This window comes from Oreochromis aureus, linkage group 1 (genome assembly GCF_013358895.1).
Source record: "Oreochromis aureus strain Israel breed Guangdong linkage group 1, ZZ_aureus, whole genome shotgun sequence".
Classification (NCBI taxonomy): Eukaryota; Metazoa; Chordata; class Actinopteri; order Cichliformes; family Cichlidae; genus Oreochromis; species Oreochromis aureus.
Genome location: NC_052942.1, coordinates 21,909,266 through 21,929,396, shown reverse-complemented (window position 1 = coordinate 21,929,396; position 20,131 = coordinate 21,909,266). Strand labels below are relative to the sequence as shown.

Here is a 20,131-nt window from a genome sequence, read left to right as displayed (position 1 = left end):
CAAAGTAAGAGGAAATAAGATGCAGAGGAGGGAGAACCAAGTAGCTGGGATAGTGTATGGGATCATCTATGTTCTTTATAGACTAGTCTCCAACTCCTGATAGGAGACACCAACAAAGGTGGTTGGGAACAGCTGGTCCTGTAGGAAGTTCCAGACAGACAAGTAGCTGCTGGCCAATCAATGGTGGTGGTTAACAAGGAGCAGAAGTCTGAAGTAGTGATGGATCTGGCAATCCCAGTAGACAACATCAGAAAGAATGATTGTTAATAAAAAGAATAGGACCGGGGGCTGAAGGAACAGCTGCAGCAGATGTGGAAGGTTAAAGGTCAAAGTGCTCCCAGTGGTAATAGGAGCATAAGAAGCTTTAAAGCTTAACATCAGAGGTCTCTGTCCAGAAAAGTGCAGTCCTAGGAACAGCTAAGATAATCCGCAGAACAGTCAAACTCCCAGGTGTCTCGTAGAGGACCCGAGCTTGAGGAACACATACACCACCACCCCAAGTTCAGCAAGAGGGAGATTTTTTTTTTTATAAAACAAGACCCCTTATCAACTTGACCTTGGGTGGCAATGTAGTATGCTAGGAATTATGTGATGTCAGCAGACTCTAGTGTGTCCGGTCAGTGTATAAGCATGTGTGTGTATAAGAACCTATGCAATTCTTTGGCTTTGGCAATCATGTTGCTTTACCGTGAATATCAATGAAAAGAAAGAAATAATAAAATTTTCATACTCCACATATGGAGGAGATGAAGATAATTACTGCTTTGGCAACCCTTGAAAGGATTCCAAAAGAAAAGAGGAGCTCTTAGCACTCATTTCTGCTCTTTCTATAGGAATTCAATGCTGTGGATTCACTGGGTCATATGGTGTGAGACTTGTTTACTAACAGTTGTCAAAATTAACTAATAAGCCAGAAGCCAGCAGAAAATAAGGCTGAAAAATATTTCATTTAAAGACCACATATTGGTTTACTGAATGCATTGTAGGACTGTGGGGAATCTTTACATTCCAAGAAAATATGCTGCCTTTATTATCTTTGTAGAGTTGATGAGGACAGGACTGTACAACTTTTGAATAACAGAAACTTTCTTTAACAGAACTTCTTGCTAGCATTATTCGTTTAGAAAATCAAACTTATTTTTTCAGATTTCTAAAGCACCTCACACTGCCTCTAATAAAGCCAGCACAGCATGATTTCACGGTAGCCACTTTTTGTCTTCTCGCAGCTGCTTCTCACTCTCTTCAAACTGAAAAGATGGTTAAAACAGTGGGAACACAGCCTCGGGTGATTTATGTAAGGAATGATGAAACGCAGTACTGATAAAACTTTTATTTTTTTCCCCAGCTTTATCTGGTTGATAGTACAGTATAGAGCTATGATGTAATTTTGCCTTATCACACTGGTCTATGCTGATATTTTACAGCAGACTCAGAAGGTTGGCCTTTTTGAAAGAATTAGTTTCCGTCTCAGTCTGTTTCCTAGCCTTGGCATTTTTCTAGTCGAAGCACAAGGTGAACGTGTAAATGTGCTGTTGTAATTTATTGGATTTTTGAGAAAATTACCAAAAATGTGGCTCTCTCAAAACCTTGAAGTAAAATACATATTTATTTGTCATGTAAGCAGCAATGAGTCATGAGTCTCCATGGCGTGATTCATCACACAGTATACAGCTCAGGTAATAATGGAGGTAAACTTTGAATCCAAACATCAAACCACAGACATTTCATCTCCTCCTTCCATGTTTTGAAAAGCATTGCAGGCTGAGTTCTCAATATTGCAATATCCCGTTATGACTGGTAAGCCCCATGGAGGTCTGCAGTGCTGGCTCAAGCTGCTGCCTGTTTGGTCCAGTGATCAAAGCAGTGAAGCAGAAGTGCTGCTGGCCTCCGACCAGTGAAATACTGCCCACTGGAGGAGGACATGATGTGTTCTTGTGGGTGGAAGTTTACTTATAAGTAGCTCTCACTTTTCTTACCCTTTTCAAATGATATCTTCAGATACTGATATGCATTTGTTTGTTTCTTGCAGATGAGCTAAAGGAGAAACTTCAGGATTTTGTGTCTGAGACTAACAGCCAACGTCCAGGATTCATAAAGATGGTGCGGCATGACAAGCAGGAGGGTTTGATCCGGTCCCGAGTGAGTGGGTGGAGGGTTGCTACCGCCCCAGTCGTTGCCCTCTTTGATGCCCACGTTGAGTTCAGTGTCGGATGGTGAGTAACTCACAAGTGCAGCATGAGAAAAGCTCAGCTTAGCAGCGCAAGAGCGCCGCTTCTTGAGTCATATTGCTCTGTGAGGGTTGATCGTTTCTTTTCTTTTTCAATTGAACCATCAAACTTCCTTTATATAAATGGCAGGTTAGCGCAGGTTCCAAAAAAGTACGAACAGATTCAGCTGAAAAAGATTAAATCATATTTAAAGCTAGATAAAATAAATTAACAAGATATTGTAAAATAAAAATATAATGTACACATACACAATGTGCATTACAAGCAAGTGGATAAAAATTAAGTTACGCTACTGTAGATTAACTACAATAAAAAGACAAAAAATTGTAACAAAACTGCAAATTCACTTAAATCAAATTTTAGAAATGTATTCTGTATATATTACTTTAAAAGAAAGAAAATTGCTATGTCTGTATAATGAACTAAGTAAATAAAAAATACAGTACATGATATTCAAACATCAAAAAGCTCAGCTGAGTAGTTTTATGTTTACGACTGAATAAACAGCACTTCGGGCTCTTCTCAGGACTCACTCACTCGCACTCAGAGTGGGCTAGAGCATAAAAAGCTGCATCCCTCCCCAAAGATTTTTATTCCGCACTTTGAAACAACTGACTTGTGCTAAAGAATGTGAAGACCCTTAGTAATTCACGCAATATATACATTTACATGTACGTCAAGCCAGACCATAAACTGTTGTTCTATCGGCAACAATAATTTGTATCTTTGTATGACAAGATCACTGAAACACATCAACTAACAGTTAAAAATACAGAGTCCAATATTCTTTGTCTTCTTTGTTCTTTGTCACATTTCAAACCAACATGTAAGACCCACTCATGTATTTAGATGTGAAGCAATAAAGACCTCACATCCCTTTGGTCAAAATCACATCAAAAGTAAAGAATATGATTTTTTTAGGGGAAAAAAAATGTGCTTTAATAAAAATAAAATAACAGTTATATTCAAATTTTCCACAATCTTTGAAGGGCACACACATGCATACATGGGAATTAAGATGTATAGTGATTGTATAAGTGGAGTTTATTGTAATATATTCATTATAGCAGATCCAACCTCTGTTATGGCTCATAATATAACTTTCAATTTTTTATGTGTGTGTGTATGTATGTATGTGTGTGTGTATGTATGTATGTGTGTGTGTATGTGTTCCTGTTATTGTGTATTGTGTTAGTTTTCCATGAATTGCATTTTTTGAAAAACTGTTTGGAAAAGAAAAAATGTGTGATTGTGTGTAAACAAATCTTATCTCTTCATATTTTGATTAAAAAAAATAATTTCCATAAAGTTTTGAGATGAGCAATGAATTGAATAAAATTGTTTACTGAACAAATACCCTAACCTGACAAGTGTGGTCATAGAGTCGATGGAGAAAGCACGCAACAACACATACTGACACTGAAATATCTTTCTCTCTCCATATTTACAGGGCTGAACCTATTCTGCAGAGAATTAAAGAAGACAGAACGCGGATAATCTCCCCGTCTTTTGATAACATCAAATATGACACATTTGAGATTGAAGAGTATCCGCTGTCTGCACAGGGCTTTGATTGGGAGCTGTGGTGTCGCTACCTCAACCCACCCAAGTCCTGGTGGCACAAGGGCAACAAGACTGCACCAATTCAGTAAGAAAACAACATAATTATGTTTTTAGCCTAAATAAAATAAAATGATTAAAGTATTCAAAAACACATGTAAATCCTGCTAAAAATGGAATTTATGCACAGCCATGAACGTTTTACACGTTCTTGGGTCACACATCTTTTCCTGCCTTCTGTTACTATAGCAACTGTGTCACGCTAACATTATATGTGCAGAGGATAGCAACTGATAAAATAAAAAAAAAAAGCTCATCCTCATCCCCTTAAATCCTTCAGGAGCCCAGCTCTGATTGGCTGCTTTGTGGTGGATAGGCTGTACTTTGAGGAGATTGGCCTGCTCGATGAAGGGATGGAGGTGTATGGGGGTGAAAACGTGGAGCTGGGCATCAGGGTGAGTAATGATGTCACTCCTCTAGCTATGGGCCATTGTTCATCCAGGTAATGTGTGGAAAATTAACTATGATAATGAAACTTAATGGTTGTTAGGAGCAAGGTCGCAGAGGTCTTCACTCACTGGTTCATATGTAAAATGCTAAACTCATAAGCCTTACCTGGGAAAGTGTAATTTGGCTTCAAGCAATGGTCTCTGTGCATTTAAAAATAGTGTGGGGGAAAGAAATATGAAGCAGCCTTTGGGGTTATGTAGAATATCCATTATACAAACTGTCAACACGGTGTCTTTTTGCTGAATGCTACTGTTTTTAATCTTAAAACTAGAGAACTGTAAAATAAGGCTGGCACTTCAAATTACTGCTGATCAAAACATTCTTTGGAAAGTTCTTAGAAATATACAACTCACAAAACAATCTCCCTTCATGGCACACATATTAGTAGTAGTAGTATCACACTGCCCAATAAGTACAGCAAGTGATACTGAGTGTTAAAAACAATGACCGTGCCTGTCTTTATTTTAATATTATTTATTTGATCTTTGATCATTTTTTGGGTTTCTGCTTCAGTGGTGAACTACACTGTCACTCGTTCACAGAGGTGCAATCGGGATTTTGGAGAACTGCACAGGAGCATCCCTTTCCAATCACTGTCCAACCATAAAAATGTATTCTGATGGACACATTTGCGGGACCATAAATTGTGCTTTTCTCCTGTTGGTAGGTGTACAGTTGGCCATGTAACCTACTGTACATCTATCTCTGAATGCACAGACTCTAGCTCATGGCATAGTGAGTTGGTGGCATCTTCTCCAACACGTGAGCAGCAACAAGCTCATGAATTTCAATCGGCGTGACATCTGAGTTAAAAGTGTTCTGGAGCTGCTGTGCTCTGCTTGCAGGTGCCTCTTGACATGTGAAGTAGAGCTCTTCGGCTGATAAACATTTATCATCAGCCAGGCACAGTTTCAGTGTTGCCAACTTGGCGACTTTGTCGCTATATTTAGCGAGTTTTCAGACCCCTTAGCGACTTTTTTTTTCTAAAAAGCGACTAGCGACAAATCTGGCGACTGGTATTATTGGAGACTTATTTATGACGACTTTTTGACGTGAAAACGCGTATCGCTCTTACTCTCAACAAGCAGCGGTGCTGCCATGGGCACCTCACCCGTGCCAAAGCACTCACAGGCGGAGGATAGTCCTCCCCCAGCTGCTATCAGGGCAGGAGATGTTCACACCTATGCCTCCAAACGGCAAATGAATCGCGCATGAGCGAAGCCGCTGCTCCCGCACTGACTGGAATTGTGACATTAAAAAACAATAATTACTAAAAGAAATTTAATTTGTAGTTCTAAATAAATTCTAACTGCATTTAGGACGTTTTTTACTCACTTTATGTCTCTTCCACGATGTTATTTCTCTCTCCAACAACGTAGGTTACAATTACATTAGCATGACCAATTATGCAAATTAGGCGATGACGTCATTTTAGGACAGCCAATAGCGATTTTCCTTACTGAGGAGTTGGCAACACTGCACAGTTTGCATTTTACTGTGATGTACTTCTTGTCTTTTTCACCCACAAAATGTAAAGGCTATCTATTCTCCCATCTCACAAGCAGACTGTCTCAGGACTATATGCATTGCTATCCTTATAAGAGATGGATAGAAAGTGAAACCAAGCATATTTTTGAAGAATATGTTTTGTTTTTAAGGAACAGGGAAACTGTGGGAAAATATTAATATTGGCATGTTGCTTATTTGGAAAATTAAACTGCAAAACTAACATTTTACTTCTCCCATTACAATAAAAAAAAAAAAAAAAAACACGAACACTGGCCTAGACGTAGCCTAGCTTGGCTCGAATTAGCTGCTTTGTTTTTTATTCTTACCTTATCAAGGCACAGAGATCATTTCTGGTCATGTATAACAATACATCATAAAACAAGCGACATCTAAACAAACAAAATCTAAATCTTTTATTTATAAAATACAATTCTCTTCCTTTTTTACATAAATTTACAACAAGAAAAATAGTAGAAAAACAGGGAGGCCATGCACTGCAAATGCTGAGATGATCTGACTGGAACAAGTGACTCGAGCAGAGGGAATTATCCCTTTTTTCCTACTGTACCTGGAATGCACTGTGACATATTCCCTCATGTAGATTTAGCTAGAACAAATGATCACTACTAATGAATTCTGAAGTCTGAATGATCACCTTCATGCCCTGGCGATCCCTCTGAAGCACATGTGAGACTGTGATAGCAACCGTGTGTGAACAGAATGCTGACATTGTTTAGAGCAGAGAGATGCACCGTGTCTGCCGTTGAGTTGCGTCCTTCTAACAGTGCTTTAATTAATTTGTACACCCTCATCAGCTTTGTCTGGGAGCTGAAAATCGCTTTTGTGTGCATTCACTTCAGCAGAACCAAAAGCAGATGGGCCAGAGCTAGAAGTACCCTGTAGCTGATGATAGCACACATGTACTATACCAAGATCATTAATGCAGCTATCAGCCTGTTCATTAAAAGCAAGAAACGAGGGACAGCTCCTCCTCAACTTTTTTTTTGTGAGCAGGAAATGGAGACAAGTTTATGACAGTACGCTGAATGTTGAAATATCCATGCTCACTAATGACAGAGATGCAATCATCAGTAAAGAAGGGAGATTAGTCCTGCAAGTCATTACATGCTTTTAGAATTCCCGAGTCCAATAATAGCCCCAGTGCCTGATTTATAGCTGAACACATTGATGATTTTATCACATATATTATAACCCATCACTTTGCCTTCTTGCTTTATTATGTTAGCTTTGAGTTCAGTCTTTGTCCACCATGTTGTTTACTTCCATGGTTATAATTGACTGAAGGAACTTACCCTTGCTGGGAGTTAAATGCAGTTTATAGTTCTGCAGCATTTTTGAAACAGAGGGTGAGACAATGAGCTTAGAGCTACAAGTCTGAAGGACCCTGGCTTGGCCCCAGATTAACAGTCCCATAGAGCCCCAACAGGGTCTGTTTGTCTGTCTGCCTGTCTGTCTGTAGCATATTGGTCATGCCTCCAGACCACCTGCCAGCATGCAGACTGGCTGCTGACGAATCCTCAGAGACACAGTCAGGCCAGGCCAAAAACTGCAGGCTTTGGCTGGGGCTTTAAAGGGCTTGTGCTCTGTAGAGTGAGGGTTGAATGAACTGCTGCTCTATGATCACATTTGATCACAATGCAGAAGCATAATATTTGACTATCTGCATGTGTTGTTTTCATAAATGGCATCTTATGTGTATAACTGAAGGGGGATGCATGTCATTGTGCCTACGAACAGTTGATTATACATTTCTGTCATATGTGAAAAAATCCAGCTTCATGTTCTTCATATAATGTTTTTATTTTATGCAATTTAATGTGAGAGCTAGATTCTTTTGTTCTGGTACACGTTAGAATAAAAAAAACTGTTTGATTAAATCCAGTACCAGTCAAATATTGGGACACACCTGAGGGCTCTTCTCTTTATCTGACACAAGTTTACAACTGTGATGCATAGTGCATATAAAAGAGTATTTGACTATTATACACAGTGAGCAGTCAGTGCGCTAAATCCATCGTAACTGTATTTTGTCAAATGTAAATTTATTGCAGTTTGTTCTGAATATGTAAAATTCATAACATAGAATATCAGGGATGTTTAGAAGTAAGACATTTTACAGGGAAATCTCTAAATAACCCAGATCATTTTTTGGTTCAAGATGACTCTCGGGTTTAGTTTTCGTCTCACCTGGCTGTTGATGATTTACCCCAAATAAGGATTTACCAAACTAAGCTAGGAACAAAATATACACATCTTTAGTAGAATGCACAATTGTCTGTTATGAATCCGTTTAAAGTTATTTAAAGCAGTTTTAAGCCAATGTTTTGCAGAAACTCCAACAAAACAAAAAGGTAATCCAGAAGTCAAACAGAGCAGGAGAACAGAATCTTATTTATACTAAATATCTTCATATATCTTTTCGACTTTACCAAATCCCCAGTAAAAACTTGAATTCACATTTTGAGTGCCAATCAAAGACTGAACAGAGACCACTTTTACAAGTTCACATTTTCATTACATTATATATGTATATGTAACCAGCATCATATAATGCATTGCAGTTTCTAATTGCCATCTAATGCTGCCTGTAGGAAGCTAATGCTAGTGCTTTATCTTTCTTTTTAAGGGGTCTTTACAGATTTTAAAACTATTGACCGCAAATTAGCTACTGATTTACACGTGATAGAAGGGCCAATGACAGTCTCTGGAAATTCAGGGAATGTATCTGTATGTGTTGGAGTTGAAACCAGTGAATTAGAATCAAAAGTCTTTTTGAATGTGATCTATCTATGTTGTCTTTTGCATTAAAATGCTGAAGGATTGTCTTAGGGAGTCTGAGTCATGTCCACAATAAAACACAAAGCATCGTTAGATCTGTAACACAAATCTGACCCGTTTCTAACAGGGCTGGTTCTCTGTTTGAGCTTCAAGGAACACTGGGATGATTTGTTTTTTGAAAACTGAAGGTGGATGCGTTAAAAAAAAACCTAAGTTATCATTTATTTTTTTGAGGTTATCCTTCAAGTCAGACTGTACGGTGGAATGCACAGCAAATTGCCACAGGACCATGAAACAAAATTATAATACAAATGATTTCCCCAAACACCTGTGAATACTGGGTACCGCGCCAGTGAAGTCAGCCTAGGACAATGCATCATAAGAAGACCAAAGCAGACATCATCATTCTAACAGTGCCAGGACGGTTGTGTTGAGAAATGAGAATCATTGAGGGCTATGAAAAACAATTATGCAGCAGCCTTTGTGCAAAGTATTTATGGAAGTGGCAATAAAGCATCATTACTGTCATCATAATGATTTACACAGTAGATTTCAGCCAAATATTCACCAAGCAATTTAATTCGCTATAAAAAAAAGTGTAATCTATTTGAGCTTTAAAAAAAAACAATGTAAAACACATAAATAGGACGTCGAATCAATCAAACTATCTAAACAAAATATTAAGGCCAGTTATCAAACTGAACTATTTTTCTGTGATAATGTTTAAAATGATAGTTGTCATTAATCAAACTTGCAGTTTGATCAGTTACCAAGCATCAGGATTTTTTGTTATGTATCTGTTGAAGAAATACTTCATGTGCTGCACTTGTAATAGACATGAGGTACAATACATATAGTAAGTTTAAGTATTCAAATACAGCAAATTAGTTGTTTAGATTCAGCATATACAAAATCAAACAGCAATGTCACGCAAGTTTAAATATATACTCATCAGCCATGTTATTAGGCACACCCAGGGGTGGTCCTGGCCTGTTTGGTGCCCTGGGCAAACTCTCCTGCAATCCCCAAAATGCGCTGTCATGATGTCGGGGCAGCGTGGGTGCGAGCAACTTTTTTTTGCTGATGCCATGATGCCGCCCCGACGACGATGCCGCCCTGGGTAACTGCCCATGTCGCCCATATCAAAAACCGCTACTGGGCACACCTGTAGACATGCTCAAGATTACCTGCTGAATGGGAGAGAAAGATTTAAGATGTGTTGTGGTTGTGGGTACCAGATGATGGTTTGACTATTTCACAAAGTACTGATCCTGACCCAGCGCTACGGTTTGCAGAGAATGGTCAGAAAAAGAAAATATCCAGGGAGTGGCAGCAGTAATTCAAACAAGCACTTGTTAGAACCAAGGTATGCAGGAGAGCATCTCTGAATAAACAAAATGTTGAACGCTGAAGGACATGGGCTTCAGCTGCAGAAGATAACACATGCAACTGAGATCTGCAGCAAATGTGTGATGCTATCATGTCAATATGGAATGTTTCCAGCAATAAGAATTAGGGCAGTTCTGGAGGCAAAAGAAGGTCTAACCCAGAACTAGCAGGGTGTACCTAATAATGTGTATGAATATACAAACTTTGTGTCTTGTAAAAGACATTCACATTCACAAAATGTTTCCCACATGTCATTATTTTAGTCTTAAACTCAATATTTTGGGTATCAATTGCAGGTGAGTGAATCTGAAACAAAAGCCACATTCACATTAGCAGTACCTGTGAATAAATTACCAGCTCAATATTGTGTTCAGTATTCAGACTGCATAATGCTGTTTTGAAGTTCTCCACCATATAAAATTTTAAAAAGATTTGGCTCTCTGTAATCATATACGAACGAATAACAAAACATTGTAACATAATGACCGAGTCTGTAATTGTAAGACAGCGCTGATTGAGTTCCATGACCCCTGTTCTGCTGAAAATCTATTGAACCCCACTGCGTAATCTCAGACCAACAGGACAATCAATGAGCAAGTCTTTCCTCTAACAGGGGTAATGGGAACAGCATTGCAGCCGTCTTGTATAAAAATGAGAAATGTTGCAGTTTCATGGATACGATGATCCTTGTTATACGGTAATGCTATATGAGCCACAGTTAAATCCTATAAATGGCAGTGGTTTGCAGTAAACAGCTGGACACTTGTAACATTACAATAGTTTTATAGTGTACTGAGACAAATGCAGAAACACTGTTTTAATCGGAGCCATATTAACAGAATTAAATTCAATGATTCCCAACAAACACCAGTCTGTTCACATAACTCAGACTGGCTTCTCTACTTTGGCCTGCCCATATAAAGTAATTTCAGTAGGAGTAACATTATAAGACCATACTACTCTCACTGGGTTTAATTTTTATCCTGAAATTGTTATTAGTGTTTCACAGCATTTCATAAGCCATCTTTCCACTTACCAAAAAACATTGCTGGTTTCCTTTTTCCTAAGAAAAATATTGGATTTAAGTATAAGCACTCTTAGCTACGTTTGCTCTAGGAGCTTCACTTTGTTCTTGGCTTTTGGCATTACAACAGCTATATCACTGTGAAGATAAATGTGCTTGATTATTATGTTAAAACCTTCACCCAGTGCACCAAAATGTCTGTGTAAAATTTTGAGTGAGAAGGAAACTACTTGGATTTAAAGAAAAAAGACTCGAAGGATTCGGTATCGACTCTATACAGAAGAACTGTGCTCATCAGGGTTCAGACTGCAGGCTTTTATTTTGTAAAAGCACCTCTGAGTGGTGGGAATTTCCCAGTGCAAACACACCAGGAGATACTCATAATACAGACTGCTGAATTAAATTCTTTCTGGTGTTGTTTCTGGAGGTAAAATAAGTCTACAGCAACATTTTAAAGAAAAACACTGTTTTCTTCTGTGAGGACTCAGACAAAGAGATTTAAAGTACTGTGAAAAAGTCTTGATTCATCCCTTATTCCTTTCAGTTTTGCTTCCAAGGACCTTTTTTATAGCGTGGTCTTGAGCAATAGTTCTTCAAGCTTTCCGAAGGTCTTTCAGGGGTTTTTCTTTTTAGACATTGGCCTTGGTTTTCCCTCATTTTCCACCCAGTCCTTGTACTTTTTTAGAGTAATGCTGTATTCATGTTTTTTTCTTCTTCTTTTTTTTAATTTGTTTATCAAGAGATTATACAAACTTATATACATTCATGTTTGTTTCTTTCCGTATTTTTGGTTTGTTTGGTTGGTCATGAAGCCACTAAACAATGACGATGATTTAATTAAGAATTTAAAGAAGACACCTGATTTAACAGATGAACCAGTGTAGTATCTACCTAAATAATTTTTAATCGTATCTTTAGGCACTTTTTACCATCAGCCTGTTGCAAAATTTCCTAATATTTTCCCATTTCTTTAGGTTGCCAATGCCAAATATAGCAGTTTGACAGGAATAAAATAGTATTTTTGCACCAGCAACATGATGGCCAAAGAGCTATTAACTGAAAACTTGGTATATCTCAGAATTGTGTGGAGTATGTCCTTAAAGACCAAAGAACATGTTTCCTAAAAATAAAACCTGCAGCAGTTGAATAGTATCTGAAGGTTCTGCCCCTAAAAACTAGAAGAAGATCCAGCAAAAAACACACAAGACCCGACTGATACATCTGACCCTTCGGTTGATCTACTGCTCATCGGAAATGTTCTCAACACAGTGGTGGCTCTCAATAAGCCAGTCTTCAGTAAAGGAAACAGCAAACAGAAAATCAGTATTAATATGTCTCATGAAGCAATGACATCAACTTTGAATATTTGGTTCAAATCTTTCTCGGTGTGTATGGAGGAGGCAAGGAGAGAGGTACAACAGTGAGTATGTACAGTAAAAATGTAAAACACAGTGGAGCATCTGTGATGGTTTGGGGCTGCATTTCAGCCAGTGGTGTTGGAGTTCTGGTCAGATCCACCATGTCATCTAAAAAGCCTCTGATTAGTTTGTCATCATGACAATGATCACAGACACACTGCTGAAGCATACCTACATAGAGTTCTATTTTGTGTTTTTCTGTCACTCAACTCTGGGATCATGTTGGCAGAGAATGGACCAAATGGCAGCCTACTATCCAGAGAAGTAATGACTTCATTCCTGGCAAACAACTGACAAACTTCACAGCACCTGTAACATAAAACTGCATGTTTTAATTAATAATTCAAGGCTAAGAATCGTCACATGCCGCCTGTATGAATTACTTCATCCCTGTCTCCTAGGAAGTTGCATTTATATGCATTTATTCCTTATTAGCTTTTTGAGGGTTTTTTTTTCCAAGGGCAACATTCAGACCTCAGTTAGGGTCAGCAAAAATCTTGAGTAGATAACATGATGGATGCACATTTAAAGTTAGCATGTTTGTAGTCTTCAAATGAAAAAAAAGTAGTTTTACCTTTAAAATATCACTATTTCTCTTAGGTAGACTTGTGCAAAGTTTTTCAAAGTGCTTGGCAGTAAGTTGTTTTGAGCATCTTGGGGATCTTGCCACAGTTCTCCTGTGGATGTAGACTGTCTCCATGTCTTTGGTCTCTTAGTGTAATCCCAGAAGGACCTGTACCATCTGCTGCAGGACAGTTCTTTATATTTCCCACTGTGCTTAAAACATCTATAGAGTAGTGTAGATATTATTATTTTTCTAGCCATTGTCAAGTCAATAACTTGTTTAATAAGTCGATCAGATGTCCTTAAAAATGTCAGAAAACATTTTAGAAATATTACAGTATAACAATGAAAGTAAGATTTGCTTGTTTGGCCTAATAAAAACAAAAATATGTAGGTTCTACGCTTTCTAGAATATATCAAACAGTGCTCATGTGAAGTGCAGGATTCTAGGTCTCTATAAGACACTAAAAATTTAATAAAAATCTGTTTCTCCAGCTTTAGCTAACTGACAATATTCAGGCATGGGATTCATGCAGGCATGAGTACATGTGTATTTTGTATATTAGCCATTCTGTACTAAATATGCAAATCTGAAAGAACGCTTGCTGATGCACTAGTTCTCATAGTTTAACAATATTTTGCACGCAGTGTGCGACAGGGACTGATAGCACTGAGAATAAATTATGTGAAAGTGAAGAGAGTTCTCCCCACACGCTGTATGAGTGGGTTTTAAAACTTATGTTGTATTTGACTGACTGTTTATCTCTGAGCTTTAATTAATGACCACAGTGAGCAAGAGGGACCTTCACACCCTCTTCTCACTACACTAATCAAGGCTGGAAGATCCCCTAATAATTTTCTCTTCAGTGTCACCATTTATTAGGTAGAATATAGAATTTAGTTGCTCGTTTTATCGCCTACACTCTGACAGCATTAGCATATCCACGTCCATTAGTAAGTTTGCTGTAGGAGATATTCCAGGAACGGAAAAAACTGCTGCTTAGTTTTACAGTTATTCAGAGGATAGCTTAATGCGACACCACCTTGTGAGGTTTTGCAGTTCTCACGACTGAGAACAGGCAGCGAAATCGTTGAAGATGTTCTTGCTTTGGCTAAAATTCTGCATTTCTCACATAAATTAAACACCTGTTAGACTGTACAGAGTTTAACATTTATATGCATCACTACATCTGAACGTGGATTTTGACTTTTTAATTCAACGAGCAGTGAAACATCAGTCTAAGGTAAAATGATGGAGATGCTTCTCTTCTGAGTGATCCGAGTCAAACCCCACTGAAATTTTGGGTCAAGCCCAAATTAAAGTCTAATTTGCTTCAGATATGAGTTTTACGTAATATTTAACATTTAAAGAAACCATTATTATGACTGTTTTTAAGTTGTATCCCTGTGACTTTTATTCAAATTCAAAACGAACATGAGAAACTGCCAACACATTAACATAATGAAGTGAGTGTCTGAACCTGGCTTAAATTAACATAATCTTTTTTATTGTGCCATACACAAACACATAATAAGACTGATTTGGTCAATTAGAAATACTTTGCCTGGTGTGTTTAGGATTGTCTGCAAATGGTTCGGCATTTCTGCGGTGAAGACAGGGAAATGTGCTTTGCTTTTCAAACAGCAAAGAGTGCAAGCTGATACAGGTTCAGTGGAAACTCTTTACCAATTGTCTGCACTGCTTTAACTCTGCACTCTGGGCAGGAAAAGAGGAAGTCAAGCTTTACCTTTAAAGTAAGTCTGCGCTTTGATGTGAAGGGTTTTATTATCACAAAATACTGAGGAAATGTGAAATGAATGCAGTGGGAAATATTAGGGAGTTTATTTAAAAGCCTGTTAAGGTTTCTGGAGGGACAGGAGAGGTTGTGCAGGAAGATGAAAGCAGATACCTTCAGATACGCAGACAAGCATGAAGTGAAAAACAGTAGAATTCCTAAAGTAGCATATATGAAATCACAGGACTTTATGGTGCTTCAGAAGCATCATTTCAGTCATAAACAAGCTGTCACATCAAGCTGTTCATGTCAGAATTACATCATCTGTGTCATTGTATAGGACAATTCACTCATTTGCATAAGCAAGAGTCCAATTTTCACACCATTTTCCATTCAGTTGTTGTTTTCTTTTAAGTGCAAATGGCAAAAATAATCTCTAGAACTTTCCCTGCGGTATCCTGCTGAAAATCTATTCAAAGATAGATATATATCATAGTTTTACATCTATTGGCATTCAAATGCATGCCAGCTTTTATTAAAGGGCATGGTATTTAACAGAAAAACGCACCCCATTTCATTTGCACACCTCCAGGATGCAGCTATAGCAAGACTGATACATGAACATGTACCAAATCTAAGTCTTCCCAGCTAGAAACACGGCTATATCATTTTTTTTTAATCCTGTTCCCCCGACCTCAAGCAGACATAATATCCCATAATGCTCACAATTCAAAAAACAATTCAAAATATACTGTATGTTTCTCATAACTCATTGTATGCAGATGCTGTAGATTCAAGATTAATTTCACAGTGTAAAAAATGCACAGTAAAATTCTGTGCACTAACAAGAATACCTATTATACATAAAGAATATGTATAACATGCATAGAAAAGACAGATTAGTGTGCTTATTCATCAAAACACAAACACATGCGTGCAGTTCCAGACATTCCTGTATGCTTAAGAGAGTTTTACAAAATGGCACCAGTAGTTTTATAAAAGTATTGCACTTTATGCATTAAAGAGTAAATAGCAAAATATAGTATTGCACCAGGTATTGATAGATTTATTTATTTATAATGTTTGTGATTTCAGAGCAGATTTCAGTGTGATGATGGTTCTGGGATAAAAACTGTTGTTTAATCGTGTAGTAGATGCTTTGATGGATCTATAACTTTGACCTGTAATGACAATTTGTGATTTTATTTTTGAATGATGCATAACATTAACGTAAAATGTGTTTATCTGTCAGTTAAACATCGAGTAACAAAGACAATACTGTTCTTATATCCGGAGCACACTTGGAAGCAGAGAAATACTTTATGCCAAAAAAGTGCTTTGAGGTGTTTCATGTGCATCTTCATCTTTTTGCCTGTGAAAATGCTGAAATCAGTTGTACGAACACAACTTCAAGTAGCTGCTGTTCTCAGTGAAGAAGAAAAACACAAACATTTTACATGCTGCCTTTTAAGCCTGGAGGGAGTGAATATTTGACACTCTAAAGATTTTGGGTGGAGTACTTTAAAGCTGCAAACTATGTGCAAACCAGAAGTTGACAAAAGTTCATGAAATGATTAAGTAGATAAGCCTGCATATATGTAATTTGATTAGGACTTTGGCTGCACCGTAAAGCTCTTTGCCGGCATGCTTCATATCCTCAAAGATTTTTGCAAAGTAACCTTGTGGCTACTCTCATCAAAATCCACTTTAAACCACTGCACAATCTGTTTGGTAAGTGGCACCACTACACAGAAAAATGAATGAAGCACTTCCACTCACATTACATTTACATTAAAGGTATTTAGCTCTTGCTCTTATCCAAAGCAAATTATGATGAGGGCAGCAGTAAAATTAGCTTAGGCTCAGACTGATGGTGCCCTGGTAATAGATCTAAGCAAACACAGCTGTAATGTGAGACAGGCTCTCTGGCTGAAAAGTTCTACAAAAAGAAATTAAGAGGAAGAGCACCTAGATGGTGAGGAAGAGGATATTTAAACATGAGTATATTTGCAAGAGGATCTGGAAGGAAGGGGTTTGATACAAGAGGGAGCGGGTGACGTGAGTTATTTCTTGAGGAGGTGAGTTTTAAGCTTACAAGAAAAGGCAGAGGTTGTGCAGCTCTGCCTGAGATTGTTCTATCATCAGGAGTCAGGGAGACTAGGAAGAGTGAGGACCTGACTCTTAATAACACAAAGTAGGCTCATGGACTGTAAGTGGTGGAGTAGTGATTTATTTGTTTCACAGTGTGGGTGAACAGTCCCGCCACCCGTAATGACAAGGCCCAATTAAGTGTCGCGATTAGGTTTATAAAACTCCTGTTTGACAGCATGGAGATTGAGAGCAGTTTCTCATCCAACATTGTGCCAACTCCTCGGAGTAAAGTGTGGTGTAATTGTTTGCTGCAGTAGCTGCATAGCTGTGCTTTTTGCTTCGGCGACACACTGGAAAACAGATTGTATGAATGAACATGCAAATTAGGTGGTGGGTTTGATCATTCAAGGGGAAGGGTAACCGTATAAGGCTTTGTATTTTGAAAAGAATAACAATATAGGCATGCATAATAATGGTAGGCTCAGACTTCTGTCCTGACAGTAATGGCCTGTTTCTTGAAATGAATTTAGAAACAGGCTGCTGGAAATTAGTGGTTAACAGCAGGGCTTTAACAAAGGGAAAAACTAAGTTTTTTTTTTTTTTTCCATTGTCAGAAGAAAAAGTTGACACTAAACAATGGAGAATGCTGCTGCATAGAAGCCCTAATTGACCATGTTTTATATAAAGTCCTAGCACAAATTGGTGTAATATTGAAACTACCACCAAAGTAATATGTTATCCAGTGATCTCTTAACTTTTACCAGCCGACCAGTCCACAATTTGGGCTCAGACCAAAATAACTAACAACTGTTTGTTGAATTTCAATTAATTTTATTAAAGATATCTCAACAGATATCATTGAGCTCCACATCATGACATTCAAACATTCATAACAATAATGGTAAACATTTCAGTTTGCTGTTTATTTGTAAACAAATATATCATAAAAACAAATATTAGTATAGTCAGACTCTGCTGATCTTTGGGTTACAGTCTAATTAGGAAACGTTATAATGCTGGCCTGCTAAGACTGTTAATGATTTTCAGCATTTTATCATTCCAGTGTCGGCATTTGCTTGGTCACAGATGCAAACTGTGCATTTAGTGCCTTTTTCTAAGTTGTTATAGATAGATAAACTCTACAAATATATCACTTTTGTAGGTTGTTGCTTTCCAATACAATATTTAATGCTAGCTTATTAATTCTATAACTTGGTTATTTTAGCTGTTATTAAGTATATCTGATACATAAGAACCTTCAAGGACCTAGAATCCACCTATTTGCTCATTTGCTCAGCTCAAGACATAATAAACACACAAATTAAAACAGCAAAATACAAAGGATTTAAAATTCTGGTCAGTTTCTCTTTTGTTTGTTTGTTTGTTTTTGTATTAGTGTGCTAATCTGTTTGCATATGTGCACTTGACTAGATTTTAAGCTTTGAAAAAAAAAAGTTATGCCACTTATCTGCTTTTGGAAACTGCATGAATAAGAATATTAGTCTTTAATCTGGTGTTTTAGTTTTCTTCTGGGACACAGAAGAATTGAGCAACCACTGCTACAACTGAGCAGTTTCTTTTGGGCGTTAACAACCACATGAACCAGTGACTTGTTATTACTTGTGGAAATCTGCTAAACCTGATCTGCACCTTAAAATACACAATAAATAAACCAAGGTGATCCTCAGGGGGTTTTGTGGCCTGAACTTTTAAATAGATGTGTGATCAGCTGCTTTCCAGCTGCTTTCACCAAGGACCCATTAAATGCATTATCATGTACATAATCGTCAGCTCATTACCAGCCATGAATTTGAATTCCTTGTTTTGAATTTGATTTCTTTTTTAAAAGAAAATAAAGAAAAACACTGACAAGTAAAGGCACGACCAGATCTGCTTGACGATTTAACTCATCTGCAGAAATTGTGTCAATTTTACCCCAATTGTATCCAGAGCGTATGCCACAGCTCATGTTTGTTCTCTGTGCTGGATGATGCTTATTTGCAGCAAATGCTTTTTGTGTTTTCTTCGGGTTGATGAAAATGATGAAAATAACAGGAAGGATGTCAGCTGTGCTATTTGGTCCTCACATAAGAGCACAGTGTGATCGTTTAAAGCTTATTCACACTGAAGCATTGGGTGTTCTGAGATAATGCTGAGTTCAACACATTTAAGTGATTTCTTAGCATCCTCCACAGGCTCTGTTAGTGACATCTCCTGTGACAAACCCACACAAATGTGAGCATGTACGCAGAAGAACACATCTTCATTGCTTTGTTGAAGTCTTTGGATGATTTGAGAGGCCATTCACATTCTTCAGATAGCAATCAGCAGAACTGTACAGCCCAATTTATTTTCTAATTCATATCCCTCCAAGATTGAAGTCTCATTTCATTCCACTCAAAGTTTCTTTTTTCTTACTCTGAAATTCATAATCTTTTTGATGTACTAATGCACTAATTAAATTAAAATTGAAATTGTTCCTATTTCTGATTGGGTTGTTGAAGAATATGGGGAAATTGTAAATGTTAATATAAATCAAGTGTGTTTTTTATAATAACCGCAGTCACTGAACCAATCATTTTACGTGTCATTTCATGTCGATTAAAAAGTTTTTCCCAAAACAGAAATCCATTAAGAAGTGTTTTTATACATTATACAAATGTATTGTATTTAGCAAAACTTCCCTTCAGTCAGCATTCTGCGTTCATTAACAGTCTCCATTTTCTTGGATGGGATTATTACAGTTGGGAAAAGTTTTTAGAAAGTCCTGCAACAGGGCATTGAGTCTCCCAGAGGTCTTCATTATATGAGGACTTAGTGCCACTAGCTTTTAGAGTCAAAGAGTCAAGCTTTTCCTCCTGGGCACTAGGACTATCCACATTCTCCACCACGGGCACTCCTTCACAGTCAAGGATACAGCAGGCAGCAGAGATAATGAAGGCCCTGTGCTTGTTAGCCACTACGTGCTTTAAGCAGTCTCGATGTCATCATGGCCCACTGCACTGACTGTGAAGTTTCCAAAACTCTTTTCGCACTTGAGTAACAGTCTGCTTTTCAGGTATGATGTAAACATCAGAAGAGAGCTAAGAAGGAAACTTCCTTTTCTTTGTAAAACAACAATGTGCTCAAAATGTTCCTCAGAGAGTCTTGACATGATAGCATCAAACAGTTGCTGGATGGGTGGAACAATGCTCAGTTGGTACCGAGGGGCCCAAAGTGTACCAAGAAAACATCCACCACGCCGCGAAACCACCAGCAGTCATAAGTACTGATACAAAGCAGAATGGATCCATAATTTCGTGT

At 37.8% G+C, this 20,131-nt stretch overlaps 1 protein-coding gene across 1 annotated transcript in view; it reads left to right on the top strand.

Annotated features, from left to right (window-relative positions):
• The window catches only part of galnt18b (UDP-N-acetyl-alpha-D-galactosamine:polypeptide N-acetylgalactosaminyltransferase 18b), an 87,398-nt gene that overhangs the window by 46,699 nt on the left and 20,568 nt on the right, over positions 1-20,131 (top strand). Inside the window, exons 4-6 of the mRNA XM_031735928.2 lie at positions 2,030-2,213; positions 3,679-3,876; positions 4,129-4,243. Coding sequence (XP_031591788.1) covers positions 2,030-2,213; positions 3,679-3,876; positions 4,129-4,243 — 497 coding nt within the window. The remainder of the gene's footprint in view (positions 1-2,029; positions 2,214-3,678; positions 3,877-4,128; positions 4,244-20,131) is intronic.